The sequence below is a fragment of the Sturnira hondurensis genome, unplaced genomic scaffold (assembly GCF_014824575.4).
Source record: "Sturnira hondurensis isolate 20B ecotype Veracruz unplaced genomic scaffold, ASM1482457v3 Scaffold0001074, whole genome shotgun sequence".
Classification (NCBI taxonomy): Eukaryota; Metazoa; Chordata; class Mammalia; order Chiroptera; family Phyllostomidae; genus Sturnira; species Sturnira hondurensis.
Genome location: NW_028073705.1, coordinates 2514299 through 2542078, shown reverse-complemented (window position 1 = coordinate 2542078; position 27780 = coordinate 2514299). Strand labels below are relative to the sequence as shown.

Below are 27780 nucleotides of genomic sequence, written 5' to 3'. Positions count from 1 at the left end.
TTTCATTTAGAATGAAAGGGCAGATAAAGTGCTTCTCAGATAAGGTCAAGTTCAAGGAGTTCGTCATCACCAAGCCCTTATTATATGAAATATTAAAGGGGCTTATTTAAGAATAAGAAGATAAAAAATATGAACAGTAAAATGACAACAAACTCACAGTTATTAACAACCACACCTAAAACAAAAGCAAACTAAGCAGGCAGCCAAATCAGGAGCAGAGCCACAGAAATGGAGATCACATGGAGGGGTAGTAATGGGAGTGGGAGGAGGAGAGGTGGGGAGAAGGTACAGAGAATAAGTAGCATAGACGGTAGGTAGAAAATAGAGGAAGGCAAGAATAGTATGGGAAATGTAGAAGCTAATATCACAAGCTAACTTGTGATATATGGACATGAACTAAAGGGGAGGAATGTGGGTGGGAAAGGGTGTGCAGGGTGGAGGGGAATGAAGGCAGGAAATGGGACAACTGTAATGGCATAATCAATAAAATATATATTTTTTAAAAAAAGGATAGTGTAAGCAGTCTCTGGGGCAACCTCAAGAAGTCCAACATTCATATTGTAGGGGTTCCAGAAGGGGAAGAAGAGAAAGAACAAGAAATTAGAAATTTATTTGAAAAAATAATGAAAGAAAACATCCTTAATGTTGTGAAGGAAATAGACATGCAAGCCCAGGAAGTACAGAGAGTCCCAAACAAGATGGATGCAAAGAGGCCACTCCAAGACACATCATAATTAAAAAGCTAAAGTTTAAAAGCAGCAAGAGAAAAGCAGTTAGTTTTCTACAGAGCAGTTGCCATAAGATTGTCAGCTGATTTCTCAAAAGAAACTTCGTAGGCTAGACAGGACTAACAAGAAATATTTAAAGTCATGAAAAGCAGGGACCTACAGCCAAGATTGCTCTACCCAGCCAAGCTGTTATTTGGAATCAAAGGACAGCTTAAATGCTTCCCAGACAAGAAAAACTGTAAAGGAGTTCATCCTCACCAACCTATTATTATATGAACTGTTAAAGGGACTTATTTAAGCAAAAGAAGATGAAAACTATGAACAAAAAAATGGCAAAAATAGAAATCTATCAACAATTGGTTCTAAAAAACAAACAGCAAACAAGAACAGAGACCACGGATATGGAGATCGTGGATATGGAGTGTTCTGATGGTTGCCTGGTGGGAAGCGGGCTTAGGCAAGTGGTTGAAGAGGTGAGGATTAAGAAGTACAAATAGGTATAACAGAATAGCTGTGGGGATGCAAAAGTTAAGTTTAGGAAATGGAGTGAAGAACTTACACCCCTGGAAGTGAACAATGGTGTGTGAATGCCTGAGGGAGTGGGAAGTTCTTGTTGAGTTTGTCAAAGGGAGAAAATCAGGACAACCGTAATAGCATGATCAATAAAATATAATTTAAAAGGAATATATAAACTGTAGGATAGCGAAGAAATTTAAAAGTTCAAAATAGTTGTGTTTGCCTTGAATGTTAGTGAAATAGTAAGACAGTACTAAGGAAAACTTATTATTCTACAAGATTTAAAAAGTTTAATGCATTTATAATATAGATGAGAAAAATAAATGCTTATTTATCTTTAAAACTTTTTTGAGCTATTCTGTCACCCACAATCAAGGAGTAATGAGCACATGAGCAGTTACTTTTAAGTTTTTATATTCTGCCATTATCTCATTATCCCATGATATAGTTATTCTTCCTTTTCTTTAATAGATGAAAAGGTAAGGTCTAGAAAATAACTTTGTAAATTTATATGGTCAACAAGTAGCATAATTAAAGTCCATGGTCTTTCCATGAGAATGCATAACATTAGAATTTTCAGGCCCTTGTAAATTGTACAATAAGAGTAACCACTGTTTTTAATAGGATGTAGTTCACTCTGGCCATTTCTAATGAATCCTCATCACCTTACAAGGGAGAAGAAAGTTTATGTAGATTATTGTACCAGGTGGCATTGTTTGTGGCCGTCAGGCTAATTCTCTCTAATGGAATGGAGAGCATACAGTGTTGATCTCCTTCTGCCTTGTGACGACTCTCAGATAAGAATTTATTTTCTGCAAAGAAAGTGGTTTAAAAGGAGATTTTCAGTTCAGTAGTTTCTGCTTTAAATTTTTTTTATAGTCCTTGGACCCTGTTTAAACTTTGCCAAGACCAAATGTTACTACATAAAGCAAAGGTACGTCTGTGGTTATGGGAGACAAATTACAATCTAGTCAGCAACAGACAAGTCAGAGCAAGATCTCTATTGACAAAAGGTAGGTTGAGTGCTATTCATTGGAGGTTTTTCTTTCTTTTTTATCCTTGTTTTTATTGTTGTTGCTGTCACAGGACTTCCTCATAGTAGATCTGAAAGCTTTTAGGCAGCCCTGGCACTCAGCTTGTGTTAGCTGATCAGATTAATGATGAGTTGGATAGCTCTTTTAGCGTACCTTTCAGAAGAAGCTTCTGGTAATGTGCACCCATTGGTGTGGAACTCAAAGTAGAAGATGGTCTTTAAATCTTGGAGAAAGACAGATTAGTAGCAAGAAACTGTTAAACAGAGCTCACATCTCAGGTTAGGTGATGTGGCTATATGCTATCATAGCCCTTGACCTCAGAACTTCATTAGGTCCTTTCTAGAAGGTGCGGCAATGTCTTCCATTGGTTTAGACACCAGTCATGGCCTAGTGACATGGTCTGTCTGGATCAGCTTGTGGGATTTTTTTTCTCTGCAAGTGGATTGCTTTTATATGCTTCACTAATGCTTTTTTTTTTATTATTTAGGACAGTGGTATTTAGTAAGAACATCAGAGTGGCAAGGTGCTGGGATTGTAACCAGAAGTCGCATGATCACATGGGCCACTAACCTTCTAGCAGGAAGAATTGCAGTATTCTGTGTGTTGCATATGTGTATGTTTTATGTTATCTCATAATTTATGAGAGCACTGGATTGAGTGTTTGGCCTCTGTGGTCTGATTTCCGCACAAACCTTGGCCATTTCCATTTTTATCAATAAGGGATACTAACAGTAATTAATGAAATTTTTATAGTTGCTAACAATATTATTAGAGCTGCCCTAATTGTTAGGCTTGCATGTCAGAAAAGCTGTCAGGATAAAGCAGCTAAACACTCTTCCTTTGAGTACCTTTGTAAGGATTTAGAGGGTGTGTGTGTGTGTGTGTGTGTGTGTGTACAGGGAAAGTTGTTCATGTGAGTATGTTTTAGATTGTATTTCTCTTCAGCTTAGGAAACAGTGTGCCCACCAGCAAGGACTAGTGTGACTACTATCCTCAAAGTAACTATTGACAAGCTTCTAAAAACTTTAACCTGAGGTTTAACACAATATGATCAAGATACATACTTCGTAGGATAGATTTGTAGAGAGAATCCTTTCATATCTTTATATTCACCAGTGAATTCACGGTCCACATCATCCAGCGTTAGCAGAGCTAGTGAAATGTACTGTTTATTGTGCAAAGATACATGTATAAGTATAGTTATTGCACATTGTAGTAACAAAAGATCGGAAACAATCCAAATGTAGAAGTTAGGGACTGGTTGAAGTGAATTATGAAATATGTCACATGGTGGAATGTTATGCAACCACAAAGAAGAGTGTATCAGCTCTATACATAACAACATGCAGTGAGGCCCGAATTTTACTCAATGGGAAAAGCCAGATATGGACCAGTGTGCATATATAAAATGTTACTCTGTGTTTATGTGCACAAATGTTTAAATCTAAGATGATGACATATTTGTTATGTATAGAGAGAGATACACAGATATCTGGGAAATACACAGAAGCTGACCAAAATTTATTTGCCTCAGGAAGGGAACTCAGTAGCTTAGGGGACAGGCTTGGGAGGGAGATGTACTTTTCATTTTAAATGCATTCTGGATATTGTATCACAAGTATGTATTATCTATTTGGAAAATAGTTACATGCTCCACAGGAACTCTTTCTGGCAGCTTCCTAGCAGATGCATTTGACAAGGGGGGTAGGTTTGTGCAGCTCGGCAGCTGCTGTAATGTCCAAGAAACCATGGCAAGGGTGCATACAGATAACCCGTCTGTAAGATGAGGGAAGGTAGAATGGATGAGAGCTCTTTGGGGAGAACCAGAGAGAGCTGTGGACAGAGGGAAGGAGAAGGGAGTGGAGGAAACTAACATAGAGGTGTTGAAATTGAGATGATTGGTACATAAATGATGCCTGTAATTAAGCATAGAAAATGAGAAAAAAAGATTTGTGGGGAGTGAAATGATGATATTGTGAATTGTACACTGTGAATTTGAAGTGGTGGTAAGATGTCCCGGTGATGTCTGCAGGCAATTGAGAGAGATGCTTTAAAAACTATTAAAATGGCTTAAAGTACTTTTGTATTTGCATTTTTATGGCGCTTTTAAAGTTTCAGCATATTCAAATATCTTCTCTGTTCCTTAAGGATGATTATGATGTAATGGAAACATTAGGTTTTAGAAATGTTTTAGTTTTGTGATGACTGGCACAAACAAGATAATTACNAAGATGTCCTGGTGCTGTCTGCAGGCAATTGAGAGAGATGCTTTAAAAACTATTAAAATGGCTTAAAGTACTTTTGTATTTGCATTTTTATGGCGCTTTTAAAGTTTCAGCATATTCAAATATCTTCTCTGTTCCTTAAGGATGATTATGATGTAATGGAAACATTAGGTTTTAGAAATGTTTTAGTTTTGTGATGACTGGCACAAACAAGATAATTACTTTGTTTTGAAATGTCCCATTACATGCATGCCCTGTACAAAGCAATTTCCTGTTATAAAATAAAAGAGCTTGTGCCAAGGGAACGAGGCTAATGCGTTGTTCCCATCTCTGGTACAGGATGAAACTACCAAATGAATGGTAAAATTATTAATGTGTCCATTAACTAATACTCACAGCTACTTTACAGTGGAAGTGTATGTGATAGATAAATAAATAATTTCTGGAATCACTTTGATCCTTGGTATTACAATTAATGCTGAAAAACCCCTCTGTTTCCCATGTACAATGTAATACTTTAAATACAATGCTATATGTGATTGTATATCTTGTAAATATTTTGTTATATAAGGTGCTTGGTTTGCAGAGACCTAAATTAGTAAAATTAATCATCATTATTATTACTATCATTAATTTTATTAACATTTTTATCCCCTTTCTTGCTTATATCTAAAGAGTACACAAGTGTAGGATTGAGATATAACTCTGCAGTAGCCCCGGTTACTTTTCTTGTTTGTTTATTTTTAGAGACAGGAGGAGGGAGGGATGGGGAGACAAACATCAATCTGTGGTTGCCTCTCACATGGCCCTGTGGGGGACCTGGCCCACAACCCAGGTATGTCTCTGACTGAGAATTGAACCAACGACCCTTTGGTTCACAGGCCAACACTCAGTCCACTGAGCCACACCAACCAGGGCCCCCAATTACTTTTTAGGGGAGAAAAAGCAGCAGGTGCAGCATTTTTTGCCTGTTCTTCTAGGATGATTTCAGTTCCCAAACATTAAGCAAATTATATTGAATTATGCAGCTGATTTGTGTGGCCTGCCTTTCATTTTTGAACTCTTTTTTGGTAGTTGTGAAATGTACTTACTTTACATTGTCAGTCTAAATATTAATTCAGGACTTCCAGTCAAGCTGGCAGCATGGGTAAACATGGCTTGGCCCCTTGCACAGCCATATAAAAATTACAACTAAAATATAAAACAACCATCACTCAGAACCATCAGAAATCAAGTAGAAAGGAAGTCCAAAAACTACGGAATTTTAAAAAACCATATCCATCAAGGCTGGTAGGAAAGGCAGAGATATGGAACATGCTGGTCCCATACCCATGAGTGATGGGTAAAAATTTGGGAGGGGTATCTCGGGAGTGAGGAGTTGCAGCCCCACACCAGGTGCTCCCAGCCCAGGGTTCCATTGCCAGAAAGATAAGTCCCTACAACTTCTGGCTGCAAAAATCAGGGGCATTGAGTCAGTGGAAGAAACTTCTGGATTCCCAAGCAGTTCCTCTGAAAGAATTCACACCCAAACTTACTCTGACTCCCTCCCTCTGAGCTCTAGCACCGAGGTAGCAGCTTGAAAGGCACCAGTGGCATATGGGGCTGAAATGAAGTATCTGACATTACATCAAGAGCTGGGGGACAGCTTTCTTCCCAACAGAAGGTGGGCAGAGGCTGTTGTCCCTTTTCTGATTCCCCCCACTTCCCCCCCCCCCACACACACACACAGCCACAGAACCCACAGGCAAGTGCCATGTCTGAGCCTCCATCAACTTGGCTAACACTGTTTGCCCCACCCTGGAAATCTGAGACTCCCACCAACCCAATTTACAGGCCCACCCTTGCTGTTAATAGTGGATTTTCCATATGAATGGTTGCTCTGAGCTCAGGTTTCACCAATCCTCTCAAACAACAGCGGGCCTCAACTCTCAGTGCCATGTCCCCCCCCCCCTCCTTCATTTTACTAAGTGGCCCCAGGCCTGGTACTAGCAGCAGATAGGGTAGGTTTACAGATTAACTTCAGCTGGAAACCTACAAGCCCAGCAGAAGTAGCAGCCATCTTTGACTGCTTTATAGCTCGTATAGGGTGGCCCCAGGCAGATTACATGTGGGGGCTGACCTTGGCCTGCACCACCTGGGAAACCCCAGAGCCTGCACACCCAGTGGACTGATACAGACCACATTGGAGCACCACCACCCTGCACCTACACAGCTGATCCATGGAGGGCAGAGGTTGGTGAGGTTGGTGGTCAGTGGTCACAGCCAGTCCTTGCAGCTGACTACCTTGGGTAAATCTTGCTCATTGATCTTGAAACAGCAATCAAGGCTCAACTACAAGAGGAACTTGTATTCAGCCCACACAAAAGGCACACCTTGGGTACCCAGCTTGGGTGACAGGGGAGGCTGTGCCACTGGATCCTATGGGACACCTACTACATTAGGTCACACTAGCAAGTCATGAGTCATAGCAGCTCTATGTAATACATAGAAACAAACACAGGGAGGCTGCCAAGATGAGGAGACAAACAGGGCCCACAGACAAAAGAACAGATCAAAACTCCAGAAGAAGACCTAAACAAAATGGAGATAAGCAATCAGGCAGATCCAGAGTTTAAAACATGGTTATAAGGATGTGCAAGGAACTTAGTGAGGACCTCAGCAGCATAAAAAAGATCCAGTCACAAGCAAAGAGCTAATTGAAATAAAGAATAATTCACAGGGAAACAACAGTAGAGTGGAGGAAGCCAAAAATCATCAAATCAATGGTATGGAACACAAAGAAGCAAAAAAAAAACAATTAGAACAACGGGAAGGAAAAAGAATTTTTAAACAGGAGGATAGTGTAAGCAGCCTCTGGAACAACCGGAAGAGGTCCAACATTATGTTGTAGGGGTGCCACAAGGGGAAGAAGAGAAAGAACAAGAAATTGGAAATCTACTTGAGAAAATAATGAAAGAAAACATTTTGTGAAGGAAATAGACATGGAAGTCCAAGAAGCACAGACAATCCCAAACAAGATGGATGCAAAGAGGCCCACTCCAAGACACATCATAATTAAAAAGCTACAGTTTAAAAGCAGTGAGAGAAAAGTAGTTATCTACAGAGCAGTTGCCATAAGACTGTCAGCTGATTTCTCAAAAGAACTTTGCAGGCAAGAAAAGATTGGCAGGAAATATCCAAAGTCATGAAAAATAGGTACCTACAGCCAGGATTCCTCTACCCAGCCAAGCTATTACGTGGAGTCGAAAGACAGATAAAGTGCTTCCCAGACAAGAAAAACTAAAGGAGTTCATCATCACCAATGTATTATTATATGAACTGTTAAAGGGACTTATTTAAGCAAAAGAAGATGAAAACTATGAACAAAAAAATGGCAAAAAATAAAATCTTTCAATAATTCTAAAAAACCAACTAAGCAAGCAAGAAGTACAGAGAGCCACTCTTGGATATGGAGAGGGTTTTGATGGTTAACAGATGGGGGGAGGCTGTAGGGGAGTGAGTGAGGAGGTGAGGGGATTAAGAAGTACAAATAGGTAGTTACAGAATAACTATGGGGATGTAAAGGACAGTACAGGAAATGGAGTTGCCAAGAACTGTGTGCATGACCCAGGGAGGTAAACAAGGGTGGGGAAGTGGGAGGAGCTTTGTGGAGAGAGGCAAAGGGGGAAAAATCAGGACAACTGTATAACATACTTAAATGTTTTTTAAAAATTAAAAAATATTAATTGGTTAGGGACTGGTCTCAGGATGCTGATCAGTTATTTTTAGTTTTTTTTTCTTACCAATTTTCAATGAGCAAGTATATTTTTAATAATTAGGTACAGCTAGAGCTAAATGAAGTTATACTTTAATTATTTTGAAACTTTTTATGGTAAATATTATTTTGTTATTACTAGTAGAAACTTCCAGTATCTTAATTCTATTTTTTTCTATTCAGAATTATTTTGACAATAGGTGATTTCTTAGAGCTGCATATATCCAGTTGCAGCACAATGGATGTTGTGGTCCACCTGAAGGCAGCTGGGAAACAGGACTACTTGTCTGGAATAACAGAAAAAAGAGGTTGTGATTTGAAGTGGGAGGATTTAATATGTACCCTCTGACTCCTACTTACTGAGTTTGCAGTTTTAAACAAATTAATTTCTTTTTACCTATCATTCAGGCCAAATATATGAAAGATTAAGTGAGATAATGTATGTGACCATATTGACAGCAAAGCACTTCAAACTGTACAATGCATAGGATATACCATATTTTGCCATGTACAATGTGCACCTTTTTGCCCAAATTTTTGAGGGGAAAATAAGGATGCATATTATACATGGGTAGTACCTAGAATTCCTTGTATTTGTTCTTGTGTTTTGTAATTATGTGTTACATAAAATTTCTTGTACCACAATAAATGCAAAAACATTTTTTAAATTTATTTTATCTTTAGAGGGGAAAGGAAGGAGATAGGGAGAGAAATATCAATGTATGGTTGCCTCACGTGCATTCCCTGCTGGGAACTGGCCTGCAACCCAGTCATGTTCCCTGACTGGGAATCGAACCTCGATACTCTGGTTCGAAGGCCCGCGCTCAATCCACTGAGCGGGACCAGCCAGGGCTCAAAATTTCTTTATAATACAAAAAAGTATCTAAATATAAATCAATAAAAATTGAATTAAAATATTAAAAAGACAGGTTTTTTTTTCCTGAAAGTTTGAGCCAAAAACTTGGGTGAGCATTATACATAGCAAAAATACAGTTATCGTTCTGTTTATGAACATTAGAGCTCCCTAATTATCCTGTTTTTATGAACTCAACTATTAGTTCCTTTGAAGAAAAATTGTATCCATGTATATTATTTGAAATTATGACTATAATAAGAAAATAGATTTCAAGTGTCATTGATTTACCAGTCCTTATTATAGCCAGGAAAGTTATATTATGTTTATTTTCTAGGTGTGGTAGGTTGAACACCCCAAAGATGTTCATGTCCTAATTCCGGTAGCCTGTCAAAGTCAGTTTATATGGTAAAAGGAACTTCATAGATGTGATTATGTTAAGGATCTTGAGATGAAATTATCCTGGAAGATCTGCAACAGGCCCAGTGTAATCTCAGGGGTCCTTACAAGAGGCAGGCAAGAGGAATTGGATCAGAGGAGCTATGACTATGGAAGGAGGTTGGAGTGATTCGAGGAAGGGGCGGTGAGCCAGGAAGTACAGATGGCCTGCAGATAGAGGCTAAAAGTCAAGGAAGTTGACTCTCCCCTAAAACCTCCAGAAGGAGCACAGCCCTCTGGGCACCTTGATTTTTAACTTCTCGCCATCACAACTGTAAAAGAACAATTTGTTATAACAGCAATAGGAAACTGCTGTAATGAGGATTAACTAAACATTAATAATTATACTTTATTTCAATTCTAAGAGACATTTAATACTGTATTAAAAGATTCTAATGGTTTTAGTACTGACTTGAATCCAAACTTCATCATCAAAGAAACAGTGGTTTATTTTTATGCATGTAATTTTTATATGTAAATGATAGAATACCCCAACAAATAACACTGAAGGCCTTTCTTGTTGGTTTCTGAGGCCTTTGCGGTGTTTCCAGGGAGAGCAGGGCAAAGGAGCCCAACATGCAGAGTGACTGTACCTCCATGGTTTCATTGTCTTTCTCCCCGTGGCTCTCTGGTGAGTCCAGGGCTTTTGGGAAATAACAATCAGGACTACTGCTGCTCTGAGGCAAAGCTCTAAGGTAGCGTAGTCCCAGGAAGATGTTAAATAGACTGCTGTCTTTCACATTTTTAGTAAATTCTAAGACTATGTAAATTATATCATCTTGAATACAGTTGCCAATTTGAAACATGTTTGGATTCTGCTTTTATATCTTTATTTTGTGTTAACAATTAATTAATAAACTTAAAATTCAATGTATTTTATCAAAAATATTCAATAAAATTTTGATTTTAGTGTATTTTTTATTTTTTTATTTAAATAAAGGAAAAGTTGCCTTTTAGAATGTGAAATTTTGGAGGAATACTGTGTACCTATTTTCACATAGTATTCTGTGAAAATATTCATACTAATAGCTCTAAAACATGTAGGCTCTTTTTGTCATGGAAACAGGTATGAGAATTCACATTTTTTTTATATTTGATATTCTAAAGCAATAAAATTCCAACATTAGGTTATACAGGGAAATCAAATTAACACAGAAAATGGCATTGTTCTAAAGTCTTAATTCCTTTGCCGAAGAGGTGTTGTGATTTGCTGACAAAATTTTAAGCAGAGTCACTGAGGCTCAACAAATCAGGAAGCAGATTTGCATAGCTTTCTTCAGCTCCATCCATCCCACCCATCTCCACCAGTGATCAGAAGTTCTAATTCATTGGTTTCTGAGGACACTGTAGATCACTTGAGCAAGGGAACCACATTATTCATCTAATTTGAATTTGATAGTGGGGAGGGATGCAAGAGGTCAGAGACTTGGGTCTGCAGGGTGAGTTCAGAGGCAAGGGTTGTATATGGTGATATGAGATGAGACTAGGACACCAGGACCCTGACGTTAGATTCTTGAAGAAATTTGCTTAGGGTTCACAAATGCTTGAGTATCGTTTTATTTAATTATGAAAACTTTCAGATAAAACCTAACTGAGGACAACTGTGCTAGACCCCTACTTCCTCATTGCCAGACTTATTGCAACACTTGCTTCATTTATTGTCTTTTCTCCCTATTTATCTTAAGTATTTTAAAGCAGGTATTTCTGATCCTCTTACCTGACCTCACATTCTTCAATTGACATCCCTAAAAACATTGTTTTCTAATTAACTCTGCCTCTCTTCTATATCTCTTCTTAAACACAGCATGGGTATGCAGAAGCTTTGAAAGAAAAACATTAACCAAGTTGACCATAGTTACACAATTCAGTTTTACAGTGAAGAAATAATCTTTTTTTAACTTGTATAGGAACACTGGTACTTTTTTGTTAACTTCTCATATAGGAAGTATATTAACTAATTGTGGACAGCTCATTTAACCTCTACATTTTTTTTCTCTTCAGTGTGTTGTAACAAAATTAACTTTATACTTAATTTAAAGAGATGATGGGATAATCAGTAAGGTATATAGCCTTTGTGCCATAAGTTAGGTATTCCCGTAGACAAGAAGACAGACATACTCTTGGCGGAGATCTTCCACTCTCATCCATGGGTCTTTTTTTATTGTATAGTTGATTATTTTCTCAGAATAATTGTGTCACATATTTTCCAAAAGGTTTCATTAGAAATTTTTTTAGTATTTGCACTTTTTTATAGAATCTTGTCACAAGTGAGTAATATTTCATATCTGTGCTATACAGTTCTCAATTACTTATGTCAATATATAAAATTACATCATTTTATATATAGGTAATTACTTCATTTTTTGAAAATAAATATCACATGCAAATGATATATATATAACTTCTTAGGTAGGAATATAATCAGCGCTGGGGCAGACTTCCTTATGTTCCTGACTAATGCCTGCCTCTTTATTTTGAGACACTGTGGGGGATGTTTTGTACTTCCTAGTCTACATCACAAGAATGAATACTAAGATCAGTAAGTTGTTACTCAGCCAAAATAACTCATCAGTTAGAATGGTGATCAGACAGCCCAAACCAAAAGTGTTGAATGATTTTCAAATATCCTTTTGGACTCTCAGTAAAGGGTTATATGTGTGTTTGTGTATGAATCTAAACATGGTTCTAAACAGACATCTGAGGAGATTTAAAAATTTTTTGTTACGTGCACATTTTTTCTTTACTTTATTGTTTTTTTCCATCACCATTTATCCCCCCCATACCCTCTTTTACCTTCATCCATCCTGTCCCCCAGGCCCCCAGCAATCACTGTATGGTTGTCCATGTCCATGACTTCTTTCTCATTATTTATTTTTTGCTCTATCTCTCCATCCCTTTAGCCCCGAAGCAACCCCCCACCCAGATGTCAGACTACTCTCTATAAGTCTGTCTCTATTTTGCTTGTTAGTTTTAGATCATTCCAAAAGGGAATACTACCAAGCAAAATGATTTAAGATCCTACTTACATAGTGCACTGTCTGAAGAGTAGAATTTCTTTGTAAATTTAACCTGCAGATTAATATTCAGGTTCTTACATATATGTGAATTACCTGTCAATCTCATCCCTACCATTATTCTATTTCCTCTTTGTAAGTTTTTTTCACATCATTTTAGATGTTGTGCACATCATTTAGATATTTAGAAATTTGTGTTTCAGGATTTTGTTCAACAAGTTTTTCTTTGTGAGCACTTAATGCATATTTCACAGTGTTTACAGCTATAAAATGAATGTTTATGGTGTTGGTGATTTAAATTATATTATGTTGAAAATACCTTTGTTACTTTCTTTGAATTTGGTGGCAGAAATACACTGTGGCATTGTATTTTCTTAGTCTTCTGTTAAAATTCAAGCGCTCTTGGAAGAAAATATACATGAAACTTTCATTGTCTATTAACACTGCAGGGGAAAAATGACTTTTTAGGTCAGTAATTGGCATCTTAGGAAACACATTGAACTTGAGGCAACTGGATAATAAAATAGGGGAGTATCAACTCCAGAAAGTACAGGAGTCTGGACAGGACTTACAGTCTCAGGTGCCTCCAGGATTCACTGAGTAGTACATGTGCATGAAATGGTGAGCTGAAGAAAACAGTTTTAAACTGCTTTTACTGTGAGTGAGCAAAGTACCTGTCTAATATGATGGGCTTTAATTTTGTTGTTATTGTTTTATAACACAGCACTTTAGGGTTCAAACATAATGGCTCAACAAAAAAAATCAGAGATCATCATTTTGGGATTGCTGTTATATCATGTGGGGTGCTGTAGGTTGTAGGCTAGTTCAGATTGGTCCCACACAAAGGTGTACTGTTAGAGACAGGTGAGAACACTGGAGATTTGGAAGCAGAAGGGTGCTGAAAAGGCAGGTAGGGAGCCATAATGATTACAGCACTTTAAAAAAATTTTTGTTGTTTTGAGTATATTTTATTGATTATGCCTTTACAGTTGTCCCATTTTTGTTCTCCCTCTGCTCTGCACCTCCCCTCCCACCAGCATTCCCCACTCTTGGTTCATGTCCATGGGTCATACATATAAGTTCTTTGGCTTCTCCATTTCCTATACTATTCTTAACTTCCCCCTGTCCATTTTGTACCTGCCAGTTATGCTTCTTATTCCCTGTACCTTTTGCCCCGTTCTCCCTGCTGATAATCCTCCATGCAGTCTCCATTTCTGTGATTTCATTCCTGTTCTATTTGGGTTTTTTGTTTGTGTGTTTGTTCATTTGTTTTTTTAGGTTCAGTTGTTGATAGTTGTGAGTTTGCTGCCATTTTACTGTTCCTAGTTTTGATCATCTTATTTTTCTTAGATAAGTCCCTTTAACATTTCATATAATAAGGGCTTGGTGATGATGAACTCCTTTAACTGACTCTTTCTGGGAAGCACTTTATTTGCCCTTCTATTGTAAATGATAGCTTTGATGGATAGAGTAATCTTGGATATAGGTCCTTGTCTTTCTTGATTTGGAATACTTCTTTCCAGCCCTTTCTTTTCTCCAATGTTTGTTTTGAGAAATCAGCTGATAGTCTTATGGGCACTCCTTTATAGGTAACTGTCTTCTTTTCTCTTGCTGCTTTTAAGATTCTCTCCTTCTCTTTAATCTTGCGTAGTATAATTGTGATGTGCCTTGGGTCCCAACTTCTTTGGGACTCTCTGAGCTTTCTGGGCTTGCATGTTTATTTACTTCATCAGGTTGGGGAAATTTTTCTTCATTATTTTTTCAAATTAGTTTTCAGTTTCTTGCTCTTCCTCTTCTGTCACCTCTATGATTCAGATATTGGAATGTTGAGAATTGTCCTGGAGGTTCCTAAGCTTCTCCTCAGTTTTTTGAATTCTTGTTTCTTTTTCTGTTCCAGTTGAAAGTTTATTTCTTCCTTCTGTTTCAAATCATTGCTTTGAGTCCCAGTTTACTTCTCTTCACTGTTGGCTCCCTGTCTATTTATTTTTCTTTATTTCACTTTGCATAGCCTTCACCTCTTACTGTATTTTGGGACCATGCTCAACTGTTTCTGTGAGCATCCTTATTATTAATGTTTTGAACTCTGCATCTGATGATAGGTTGGCTATCCCTTCATCACATAGTTCTGTTTGGGGAGTTTTGATCTGTTCTTTCATTTGGGCTATATTTCTTTGTTTCTGCTCACCTGTTATTGTAAGGGGAGGAGCCTTGGGTATTCTCCAGGGCAGGCCAACCCATCTCCCTGTGTTGTGGTGCTGTATGTGAGGAGGCATTGGAGAGGGAACAATGCTGCTTGCTCAGCTCTCTGCCTGCTTTCTGCCGGCTTTCAGTCACGTCCTCCAGTATCCACAAGCAAACTGGGCCCTCCTTGTGCTGATTCCTAGTTGTGTGGGTTTGTGTACATTCTAGGACTTTGTGGCTCTCTCCAATGAACTCTCCTTTGAGGTTGGGAGTTTCTTCTGTCACAACCCCCACAGGTTTTTACAGGCAGAGGTTTTGAGACTTCAGTTTCCCACACTGGAACCCTGGGTTGTGGGTTCTGTCTTGCTCCCTATTTGCTGCTCCTGGCTTCTCCACACATGACTGTGGGAACACCCAGTGCAATACAGCACTTTCTTTACATTTAGATGAGATTCTGATTTTACTAGTGGGAAAGTTGGATGCTGCTACTTTCGTGGTTAGATAGATAAACAGGGGTGTGTGTCAGAAACCCCTGTGTATCTTTGCCAAACTATAGATAACATCTGAAATAATCCACTTCTTCATTGCAAATGAGATTTCAGTACACTAAGTCTGGTATGGAACATGGTTGGATGTTTTGAAAAAGAAAAAAACTCTTGGCTGAATTCACATGCAGCACATAGTTAAGGAGGGGTAGAAGTCTCCAGTTTAGTCTTTGAAATATGGGTGTAAGTATCTTTGCCCTCAAAATAGTCATTTAAGAGGCCTGACTATATTTGGCACAGTGACATTGTCAAAGTGATTTATTTCATTCTATAAAGGAAGAATGAAAAAAAGAACATACATAATTTAAGAGTTAGATATAGGTTTTATGAGGAAGCATTGAAGAGGTGTATTAAGACTAAGCAGTTGGCAGTTACAGTTAAAGCAAACTTAGTATTAAAAAGACATTATACCTGATTCAGTTTTTTGCAAAAGTCGAATTGTAGCCCCTGAGTTATAATAAATATAGACAATAAAATAATTATAGCACAACGAAACTTTGTTTGTCCTGCTTTCCAAGAAAGGCTGGCTCACTGCATGTGAATTTCTATTTCACTCATGGCAGCTCAGGATTAATTACTAAAGATTAAACAATAATTACTGCAGTAGGGCCAGTGTGATCAGTGTGTTGTAAAGAATTTTAGAATTAAAATAAGAATTGCCTAGCAAAAAAGTTGTTGGACATTTAAAATTACCAGAGAAGGTTGCAGAGTTTCCTTCATTGTAGAATCAAAAAATATGAGTTAAAACAAGCGACCATTTATCTTGCATAGTTTAAGCATTATATCTACTAGCATTTGATGCTCTTCGACAAGCCTTTTACCATCGTTTATTCCTGTTTTGGGGAAGGTTGGACACAGTGCAATTAAGGGGGCAAATTTTTGCTAATTTGTTTGTTGATATTTTCTTTAAATTTTTTTTTATTTAATTGTTGTTCGAGTACAGTTTTCTTTCTTTTACTCCCATCCAAGCCCACTCCCCCTAGTGCTCCCCACCTCCCTCCCATTTCCACCCCCCTTAGTTGTTGTCCATGTGTCCTTTTTACTAGTTCCTGTAAATCCTTCCCCTTTTCTCCTGAAATTTTCTCCCCTCTCCCTTCTGGTCACTGTTCACCTGTTCTCTATTTCAGTGTCTTTGGTTATATTTTGCTTGCTTGTTTGTTTTGTTGTTTAGCTTCCTGTTAAAGGTGAGATCATATGGTATTTGTCTTTCAATGCCTGGCGATATTTTCTTAATATCTTGTTAAGAAGGAGGTAATTATCATTATTCTGTTTTTGTTTTTTGCTAGTTAGTCACGATTCTGTTGGTAAAATGCCTTTATTTCTTACTTAAGCTGTGTTATTTTTGTCTGGACTACACTTACACGCAAAAAGCATATGTTCATTATAGAAGAAATTATTAGCCCTGGCTGGTGTAGCTCAGTGGATTGAGCACGGGCTTGCAAACCAAAGAAATTATAAACATATATACTCAATTTTAGTCAGTGCTAAGAATTGTGATGCTAACATTGTGGTGGCTTTGTAACAGACACTGCTGAATTCTTTACTTGGGTTATCTTACTAATTTGCACCACTGTGCAGAGCAGAGAGTTACTTACTTGCTCTGTCCCCACTTAGCAAAGGGGAGGCAGAACTTCAGAGACTCCAGGAAATGGGTCCATAGCCACACAGATAAGAAAGGGTACCACTGGTATTTAGTCTGGTCAGTCTTGACTTCAAAGTTTAGTCTGTGAATTACTACTGTTACATTACTGGCTTCCAGTTGGGAATCTGCAAATTAGCAATTCCCTGTAATTCACTTCTGCAGAAACTTCCCTCATTTCTCAAGTTCTAACAGTGTTATGGGGAAAAATAAAATATCTTCAGAGAACTGATTATTGAACTTGGCTACATTTTAGAGTCACTTGGGAGTTAAAAACAACAACAACTGGTACCTATGTCCCACCGCCATATGTTCTGAGTTAATCGTATAGAGTGTGGCCTGAACATTGGGATTTAAAAAAATCTTTCAGATGATTTCAATGTACAGTGGAGTTTGAGATCTCCCACTTTGGAACAGCAGAAAATTTTAGATTCTATATTTCTATTCTTCTGTAAGTAAAAAAAGAGTAACTTTTTATTATAGAAGTAGTACATATTACTTTAGAAACTACAAAAACAAACCAATACAAATGTACATTTAAAATGATCTGTAATTGCTTCGCTGAGCAACCAGCATAGGATTTTGCTATGTATCTTTTTCTCCTGGGCGTGTTTGTATATTTAAAGTCTTTTTAAAAATATTTTATTGTTTATGCTATTACAGTTGTCCCACTTTTTTCCCCATCATCCCCTCCACCCAGCCTATCACCCACTTCCATAATCAGTCCTGCAAACATTGTCCATGTCCATGGTCCTTGGACAATATATGTTCTTTGACTAATCCCTTCACCTTCCTTCAAACAGTCCCCACCTCCCCACCCCCCTTTTACAGCTGTCAGTCTCTTCCATGATTCTATGCTTCTTATGAGGAAGGTGCTTCTTATGCTTCTTATGAAAACCTTCTAGAGGTTCTCTTTTGTTCATTAATTTATTTTGTTCATTAGATTCCTCTTATAAGTGAGATCATATGGCATTTGTCTTTTACTGATGGGCTTATTTCTCTTAGCATAATAGTCTCCAGTTCCATCGATACAGTCACAAAAGGTAGGATTTATTTCTTTCTGTGGCATAATATTCCATTGTGTAAATGTACCACAGATTATTTTATCCACTCATCTACTGATGGGCACTTAGGCTGTTTCCAAATATTGGCTATTGTAAAGAGCTCTGCTATAAACATGGGAGTGCATAATTTGAATTGGTGTTTTGGGATTCTTTGGGTACCTTCCCAACAGTGGAATTGCTGGGTCAAAAGGCAGTTTCATTTTTGTTTTTTGGGGTTTTTTTGAGGAAATTCTATACTGTTTTCCTCAGTGGCTGCATTTCTATCAACAGTGCACTATAGTTCTCTTTTCTCCACACCCTCACCAGCTAACTTATTACTGATTTATTAATGAAAACCATGTTGACAGGTGTGAGGTGGTATCTCACTATGGTTTTAATTTATTGCTAGCTCTCTGTTGGCTAGTGATATTGAGCAATTTTTTATATGTCTGTGGGCCCTCTGTATATCCTCCTTGGAGAATGTCTATTTTGGTCCTTTGCCCATTTTTTAACTGGATTATTTGTCTTCCTGGTGTTTAATTGTATTAAGTTCTTCATGTATTTTGGAGATTAAACCCTTGTCCACTGTATCATTGGTAAATACATTCTTCCATAGAGTTGGTTCCCTTTTCATTTTGAAGATGGTTTCTTCAATACTACCCAAAGCAATCTATAGATTTCGGTGTAATTCCTATTAAGAAACCAATGGCATATTTCACAGATCTAGAACAAACATTCCAAAAATTTATGTGGAACCAAAAATGACCCAGAATAGCCTCAGCAATCTTCAGAAAGAACAAAGTAGAGGGGTCATAATACCTGATATCAAACTATACTACAAGCCCACTAATCAAAACAGTCTGGTACTGGCATAAGAACAGATGCATAGATCAGTGGAACAGAATAGAGAGCCCAGAATTAAACTCAGCTCTTTATGGTCAATTAATATTCGACAGAGGAGGCAAAGCATACTACAATGGAGTAAAGATACTCTTCTCAATAAATGGTGTTGGATGAAATGGACTGGCAGATGCAAAAGAAATGGAACTAGACCATCATCTTATACCTTATACCAGAATAAATTCAAAATGGATAAAATACTTAAATATAAGTCATGATCCATAAAAATCCTAGAGGAAAACACAGGTAGTAAAATTTTGGGTATCTTGCATAACAGTATTTTTACTGATATTTCTCCTAAGGCAAAGGAAATAAAGGAAAATATAAACGAATGGGACTACATGAAAAGCTTCTGTGTTTAAAGTTTTAATGTAATGCTATGCTACTTTTCTATAAAATTTTATGTATTTAGTGCCATATTACCTGTATCTCTCATATAGTCACATGCTTTAACAGACTGAGAAATACTTGATTATGCACATATAGTAGTATTTTTGGTTAACCGTTATAGGCCAGTAACTCTCAAAGTGGAGTAATATCCCCATTAGTGGAGAGTTTGTATGTTAGTTGAGGTAGCATTTAGGAGACAAACTGATTAGATGTCTCTCTGTTATACTCCTCCTTGTATAGTTCTTTTTCAGACAAGTAAATCTTGGTTTGCTTCCTTGTCTTCCTTCTAGATTATTAAGGCAAAGACCACATGGTTTGAGCCCCCCTGGGTTCTGGCATGTAATATGTGCTCAGTAACTGCTTGGATGCATGAACAGACAGATGGATATGTTCTGGGATCTGAGGTGGGACTGGTGGTTAAATTTTGAAAAAACTAATTAATGAAGTAAATTTAGATGTGCCTTAAAAATTATTTGAGAATGTTGGAATAGTAGGAAGAGAGAATAAGAGTGAGGGTGAGATGAGGACAGGGGCAAAGGGGCACTTTAAGAGAGGTAAGCTGCAGGTTCTTCAAGAAATGTAGAAAGTCCCCTAATTCCAGAAACGTTCTGGCCTTGGCACCCAGCAGGCTCAGACAGTCTTCCCTGGAATAACTTCCTCCCCTCATCTTCTTATCCTTCCATCTCTCTCTCCTACTCATTTGTCAGAATAAAAAGACTGAGTCAGATGTACTTTCAGAGTAAGAAAGTTACTTACCCAGTAAGTAAGTAAGATGTACTGTACTTAAAAAAGTAACTTCAGGGTTTGCTGCTCCCCAAATGTTTTCCTAATAAAAATTTGAATGAGAAAGCACTGTAGTGTAATGGGGTTCATTTAGGATACAAGCAGCGCCTGTCAATTAACAACTAATTCCTTTTCCTACCAAAGTTGGGGATGGGGAAGAATTTAAATAAAAGGTAGGAAGGGGACTCAACATTGAAGGCTAGTGAGGGATGACCTTAAAGGGGAAAAGGCCCACCCCAGAAAAGTTCCAGGCCTCCTGGGCAGCCTGTCTTCAGGGAGGCCTGGGCAGCTCGGGGCTGCTCACTGGGGTGTTTTTGGTGGTACAGCCGCAAAAGCCAGACTCCTCTTCAGTGCATGATTTATGAAACATTGTCCTTTTTTTTGGAAACATTTTCTTTTTCATCAGAAGTACGTTAAACATACTTCTTTTAATATAACTTTATAATCAGTGGATTTGTTAAATCAAAATTATTTCTAATTTCTTTTGGCTGTTAAAAACTTTATTATTTTTTAAATGTGTTAAATCTTTACTTGCTTATGATCATTCATTTTAAACAAATTTTTACTAAAAAGGAGAAATTTCTGATGTTTTGTGTCATCAGTGTATAAGATACATGCATGATTCTTACTGCTGAAATCCTTTAGATTTGAGACATGCAGTTCCCAAAATGACAGGAATGATGAGAAGCTATTATTATAGCTTCTCATTACTCATCTTATTGTTCTTTCTCCCTTTTTATTGAATTCATGATAACTTTGAAAGAATGTAAAGGCATTAAAGATAGTTAAAATCTCAGACATCCTGCTTTACTTAGAATTAAACAAAACAAAATTAAAGAATAAGATATCAAGCCTGGCTTACTTATCTGAGTAACATTTATCTCACTATAATATCAGAATGAAAGACAGGGGATCCTTATAGTTACATTATATATATTGCTAAATTAATAAGACACCTAAGGTGATATTTTTTCGGGTAAATATCAGATGTATTCAGCCCAGTGAATGTTGAGATTTCAAGCATGCCGTGCCAGTCGTCAGAGCCAGGAGTGTATTATGATCTAATGGCATTGCTCTGCTGCTTTTGGTGAGCTGTCTCAAAAAAACATTTGAAGCAATAAAGTATCCATTTGGCTCCTAAGTAATGAGGGAGGCATTGCTCTTTGCATTAACTATTTATTGAAGAAAAGAAGTGACCAACTGCTAATAAGCTTTACCCAGAGAGGGTATTGGAAAACAGAAGAAAATGCAAAGGGGAGGTTCTGTTCAATTTTGTAGGCAGTTATCCCAACCCAAAGCTACGATTGGTGTTCTTCTTCCATGTGACTCTGGCCAGCTGAATGTAAGTGGGAGTGCCTGTCAGATGTATTTAAGGCCTTGCGTTTAGGGAAGGATGTTGTAGCCTGAGGTAATGACAAATGAGAGGAGGCTGTGACTGGTGAGTAGCTAAGATTGGGCTGATTTCTATAGTTTTGAGTAATGAACTTATTTATTTACTAAGCTCAACAATAGTGACTGAGGCTTGTTAGTTTACTCCTTTTGGAAAGGTTTCTTTTTTAAAATAAGGTGATTAGTGCTTATCATTACTTGGGAAATCTGTTCTGTAATGCAATATGTAGCTTATTACTTGATCAAATGCCTTTTAGAGTGGGAAAACTTATTTGATATATAAATGAATATGTAATTTATTATTTGGGAATAGTTTTTGCATAGGAATGTGACATTTTGCTCCTCTTCCACAAGTAAATAAATAGTCTCTTATTGCAGCGAATGCTTAGGGTGTATCAATTTCAGGATTACAACCAGAATATTTTCACACATAAATGGGAGCTCTTTCAGGTTATTTCAGAATCCCACTTTGAATCACTTTTGATGCTATAACAGCAAGAAGTTTCCATTTCACTTGCATTGAGATTCTTAATTAATTTGCTTTCTTTAATGATACAAAAACAGATGAAAGTCACAATTTTTTCCCTTAAAGCCAGCTAAAGAACTTTAATGCTAATTCTTCCCTGCTTTCACTAAAAAATAGTAAAGTGGAGTTCTACACAATGGAAAAAAGTCTTTCAGATAAATCATATTAAAACAGGCAATTTAATATCAATGATTTTGATATTATGTAAGCCAATTATAAAATCATATTATACTGCATTCCTTTGATTTTCAGTTTTTATAATAATTCCACATTGGTAGCTATGCATTAATTTTAAGCTTACCATAAATTATTTTGAAGTTTATATAGAATTGATTTTAAGATATATTTTATGAAATAAGAATATATTACTTATTTGTGTTCATAGCCTTTGGTAAAGGGCTAAAAAGCCTGATAAGTACGTAGCAATGAGATCAAAGTCAAGAAAAGTTTCCTTAGAATTTTCTTTCCTAGAGCGCATTGCATCATGCTCATAGAACTAAGGTCAGTTACTTTACAGACTCTTACTTTATTCATCAAGGAAGTAAGGACTCAGAGATTAGAAATGGAATACCTTGTAAGATGTTAGGTTTTGCAGTAACCTCTCTTGTTGGTTCTTAGCAATCATTAGATTGAATTATCTGTTTCAGATAATCACTCCATTCAGAAGACTAATGCTATGTGCTGAGAACAGAAAGGAGATGGAGGATTGGATCAGCTCTCTGAAGTCTGTACAGACCAGAGAACCCTACGAGGTAGAGTTGCATCTCTTCTGTCACCTCATGTTCTTAGAGGATGTTAACTGAGGAGCTGGTGCTGTTTTCTGCAAAAGTAATTATGTGTAGATTCATTCAGTAACTTGGTTAAACCTGATACTGCATTAGTTTTGCTTACATTAGTTTTAGTTATGAAAATACGGATTTTGAAATTATAATCATAACTGTATACATTCCAGATATTCAGTGTCTGTAGTCTTATTCTCTTGTTTGGCACATCTGTGCTAACGTCTCATTTTTAGGTGGCCCAGTTTAATGTGGAACATTTCTCAGGGATGCACAACTGGTACGCCTGCTCCCATGCCCGACCCACTTTCTGTAATGTGTGCCGAGAAAGTCTTTCTGGAGTCACCTCCCATGGCCTGTCCTGCGAAGGTACTGTAGCATTGCATTTGCTGTCCTGCAGTACTGACCATACTGTAGACATGCTGCCGTCAGTATTTCTGAGAAGGGAACAGAGAAAAATCCCCACAGGAAAACATTTCCATTGGGTGGAAACAGTAGCTGAGAGCAACTCAGTGGAAAAGGAGTTTATGGTGGTTTAAAGTGGAGGTCTGCGCCCATAAGACTAGTATTTTGGCTCAGGAATTGATAATATAAAATAATTTGAAGGAAGTATTTCATTCCTGAGGAACTAGTAGCTACTGACAAGAAAAAAAAATCTCTGGGCTTTGTATAATCATTCCAGTTTTAAGTATTCTTTTTCTGTTGTGATTGACAGTGAAGAACAAAACTTTCTGTGAGGGTAGTCTATACTCTTTGGCACAATTTCTGATTGTTACTTACATTGCATTGTTTTAAACACTATTTTCTGTTATTTCAAGTATATTTAATTTAAATTAATGCCATTCTTTTACTTAAAGTTTTCTAAAAATAAGGCCTATGTTGTTTTCATTTTAGACTTTGCAGATTATTTTTAATTTAACGGCAACTACCATTTAAAGGAAATACTTTCATAATTACCAAGAGAAAGTCATAACTTCTTCAAAGATTTTATTTGTTTATCTTTAGAGAGAAGGAAAGTGAGGAAGAGAGGAGAGAAACATTAATGTGAGAGAGAAACATAAACTGGTTGCCTCTCATATGTGCTGTGACCAGGACCAACCCCGCAACCCAGCCATATGCCCTAATCAGGAATCCAGCCTGCAATCTTTTGCTTTGCGGGTGAAGCCCAACCAACTGAGCCACACTGGTCAGGGCAACTCCTAACTTTAGGGTGATTTAATTTTATACATCAGTGATCACATCATTGTGTACTACTTTTGAATTATCTATAATAACTATTATTATCTTTTTTCTTTAATAGAAAATTAATTTAAAATGCAGCTTTTTATAATTAAATAATAAAACAGTCACAGTTTTAATTCATTTTAAATGATAAGATCTGAGAAATGTCATTCATTCAGCTACTTAATGTGACACAGCATAGTGGTTAAGAGGAGAGCTCCGCACTTCACACTCTGGGTTCCAGTTTCACCTCCAACCTTTCACGTTGGAACCTGGGGAAATAGTCTAACTCATTCAGACTTTTATTTCCTCATCTATAAAATGGGGATAATAGTAATTTTTATTTCATAAAACATTATGGAAATTAAGTGAGAGAATACATGCAGTAAACCTACTTTTCTAGCCAAGTAAATTATAGAAATTTCAACTGTGCCTTATAAGAAATGTATCAAGTAAAAAATGTACCAATAAATACAGATTGCATCATGACCTGGTGCATTAAAATAATAAAAATGAACACTTAGAGGAGACATGAAACATTTTTTTTTAGATTTTAAGAATGATTGCAAACAGAGCTATAACTGGCCTTTATGACTTTAATAATATTAAAGGTTTCCGATAGCTCTGAGTAACTCTTGCCAGCTCTGTGACAAGTGGCATTATCTTGAAGGTCTTTTTACTGTTACCGCCTAGTCTCTCATCCCAAAAATGCTAAAACTGCTGTAGCTGCTGTGAGGTAACTCTGTGGCACCTGAATGATTTGAGAGTTACACATTATTAAATGTATTTGTTTAGAAATTGAGATTGATAGTGGGGTGACTGAATATTTTTCTAAGCATTTTGAAAGAAAAATAAAAATTATACCAGCTGCTGAGAATAAGAAACTTTAAAGTCTTTAAAGAAATTTGTTGTGATATTACTCAGTTAATAATGAAGTCTTCCTGAGTTTTAAAAAAGTCTCAATTATTGTGCTTTTAAATTACATTGTTAGAGGAATTTATGGTAGTATTCATTTTTTTGCTGATCAAAATCATAAATCTACAGCATTTTGAGTATTAGTATTTTTGGAACTATAGCAGAGGTTTTAAAAATCCCAAGGGTTTTATGCATATATAAAAAAGTTACATTCTTATTTTATGAGAATATGGCTATTTGGGATATTTTTATTGTAATCACAGTTAAACTTCAGGGAAACCCCCCTAAACTGAATAAACTGCCTGCTTAATAAAACTAAAGCCACGGAACGCAAGGGGATTCGTTATAACAGAGATACAAATACAAGAAAAATTTATTCCACAGTGACAGTGAAAACCTCTGTGTTAGAATGGAATCCAGCTCCCAGTGCGTGCAGCCTTGCTAAATGTACTTCATCTGTCCCTTTGTTTGACACCTTGAAACAGGCTGTCTGGATTCGTCTTCCAGGTTTGTGTTGAGTAATGACTAAAATTACTTTGAAACCTTTCACATATAAAATATATGAAAAAAATAGAAGACAAAAGACTTTCATAAATAATCCCCTAAATCAATTGAGATTGTTAATTGTAATTTCAGAGCATAATCTTTATTATTTAAATAGCAATTTAACAAAAAAAGTTAAATGGTGATTTTTTAAATTAACAGTATCAAGTATATCAACTTATGAATTTTTATCTTAACCATGATTGAATACATAAAGATTCATTGTAGAAAAGGCTGAATAAATAGTACAATAAAAAATCATAATTTTGTTACATGTCAGTATATTTTATAAGTCTTAGAGTTTTAGAATAATGGCTTTACAGGTCAGGGGAAAGTGCTTCATTTCAGAATAACTTGTTTGGAGAAATTCAATTGTTACCTAACAAAATTAAGGTGCCTGTTAATCATTTCCACTTCTTAGTGACCATAATTACAGCCTGGTTTGTATTATTAATAGTATTATAGTTACTATATATTAAGCAACTTTCCAGTTTTTGAGAATCATTTCAAGAAGCCCTTTATTATTACAAATCTGTGGTTTTTATTTTTAATATGCTGCTTGATTTTAAGTAACAAATTTTAAAAAGCCATGAAATTATACCCTATTGCCTTTTTTACTTCTTTGCCTCTTAGAAAGTTGTTATTGACCATTACTGTCAGGTACTTACCTGTACTTCAGAAGCAGCCTGGGGATTATGTTGCAGATAAAATTAAAACTAGGACCACACTTTTGAGCAATACTGCAACAGATGAAAAGGCCTAGAGACACTAACTAACCATAGTTTTAAAATAGTCGCTTGTATTGGAGCAAAATGTTCAAATGGGTTTTCAAACTGAGCTTACTTCTACAGTGCTCTTTTTTACACTATTTATCAGCAATAAAATTCAATTCAGTAATTACTGTAGTCTGTGTGAAGTCTGTGCTGTAGTTACAAAGTCAGTTATCACAAAAATAGTATGATTTCTAGGAAAAAATTTGTGAGTGAACACAAAAAAGCATGTAAATGAAACATTTCCAGTTTGTGCAGATGGGAAAAACCGGGTTAGTGTAAGTGACCATTTACATATGGCTATTCCTGATACTTGAAGCATTTGAACATTTGACTGTTGTACCTGCCTGCCCCTTTAGTTTTCATGCTACATTACATTGGGTTTTCCTAAAAAGAATGGTGTGTCAGCCATAATTTATAGTTTATTCATGGCTTACTGTTAGAAAGTCAAAATCATGTGAAGGGGAGCCACCTTACAATTCGAATTTAGCAACGGTTACCGTACTACTACTATTTCCACTGAAGTGATCTCTACTTTTAACCATTTATCTGAAAAGTCAGACACCTGTGTAACATCAGAATCTACTAACATTCAGATAATTTGTGTCCTTAGAAGGATAAGTTTAATGGTAGTCAAGTTCTGATTTTTATAAGCAAGGGTTAATTTTCCAGATCTGTGGTTTACTTGTTTTTCATATTTGTGCTGCTTCTTTCATGGTTGCTTCCTCTTAACTTCTCTCCCTGTCCTTTTTTTTACTCAGTATTTGTATATATTGCAAATGATTTCCAGAATAAGTCTAGCTACTGTCACCATATATAGTTACAGAGTTTTTTGTTGTTTTTTTTTTGCTTGTGGTGAGAACTTGTAACATTTATTCTCTTAGCAACTTAGCAACTTTTAAATATACAGTACAGTGTTATTAACTAACTATAGTTACCGTGCTATATATTACATCCCCATGACTGACTTATTTTATAACTGGAGGTTTGTATGTTTTGACTCCCCTTTGCCCGTGTTGCCCACCTCCCAATCCCCCACCTCTAGCAGCCACCAAACGGTGTTCTCTGTGCCTATGAGTTAGGTTGTTGGTTTTTTATATTCTACATAAAAAATGAGATCATATGGTATTTGTCTTTTGTCTGACATTTCACTTAGCATAATGCCCTCAAAGTCCATCCATGTTGTCTCAAATGGCAAGGTCCCATTTTTTTTTTTAGATTTTATTTATTTATCTTTAGAGAGGAAAGGAAGGAGAGAAGGAGAGAAATATCAATGTATGGTTGCCTCTCGTGCGTCCCCTGCTGGGAACTGGCCTGCAACCCAGGAATGTGCCCTGACTGGGAATCAAACAGTGATCGTGTGGTTCGCAGGCCCGTGCTCAGTCCACTGAGCTACACCAGCCAGGGTGCAAGGTCCCATTTTTTTATAATTGAAAAGTATTCCATGTATCTTTCTCACATTTTTATTCATTCATATGTCAATGGACACTTAGGTTCTTTCCATATCTTGACTATTGTAAATAATGCTACAATGAACATGGATGTGCAGACATCTTTTCGAGTTAGTGTTTTCATTTTCTTTAGGTAAATGCTG

At 36.7% G+C, this 27780-nt stretch overlaps 1 protein-coding gene across 8 annotated transcripts in view; it reads left to right on the top strand.

The window, feature by feature from the left end:
- The window catches only part of DGKH (diacylglycerol kinase eta), a 210297-nt gene that overhangs the window by 103554 nt on the left and 78963 nt on the right, over positions 1-27780 (top strand). For 7 of the 8 annotated variants that reach the window (XM_037060214.1, XM_037060225.1, XM_037060193.1 and 4 more), the window contains exons 5-6: positions 22606-22710; positions 22974-23106. In XM_037060214.1, coding sequence (XP_036916109.1) covers positions 22606-22710; positions 22974-23106 — 238 coding nt within the window. Of the gene's footprint in view, positions 1-22605; positions 22711-22973; positions 23107-27780 lie in introns of those variants that run through there. The other variant, XM_037060251.1, reaches the window with a different exon arrangement.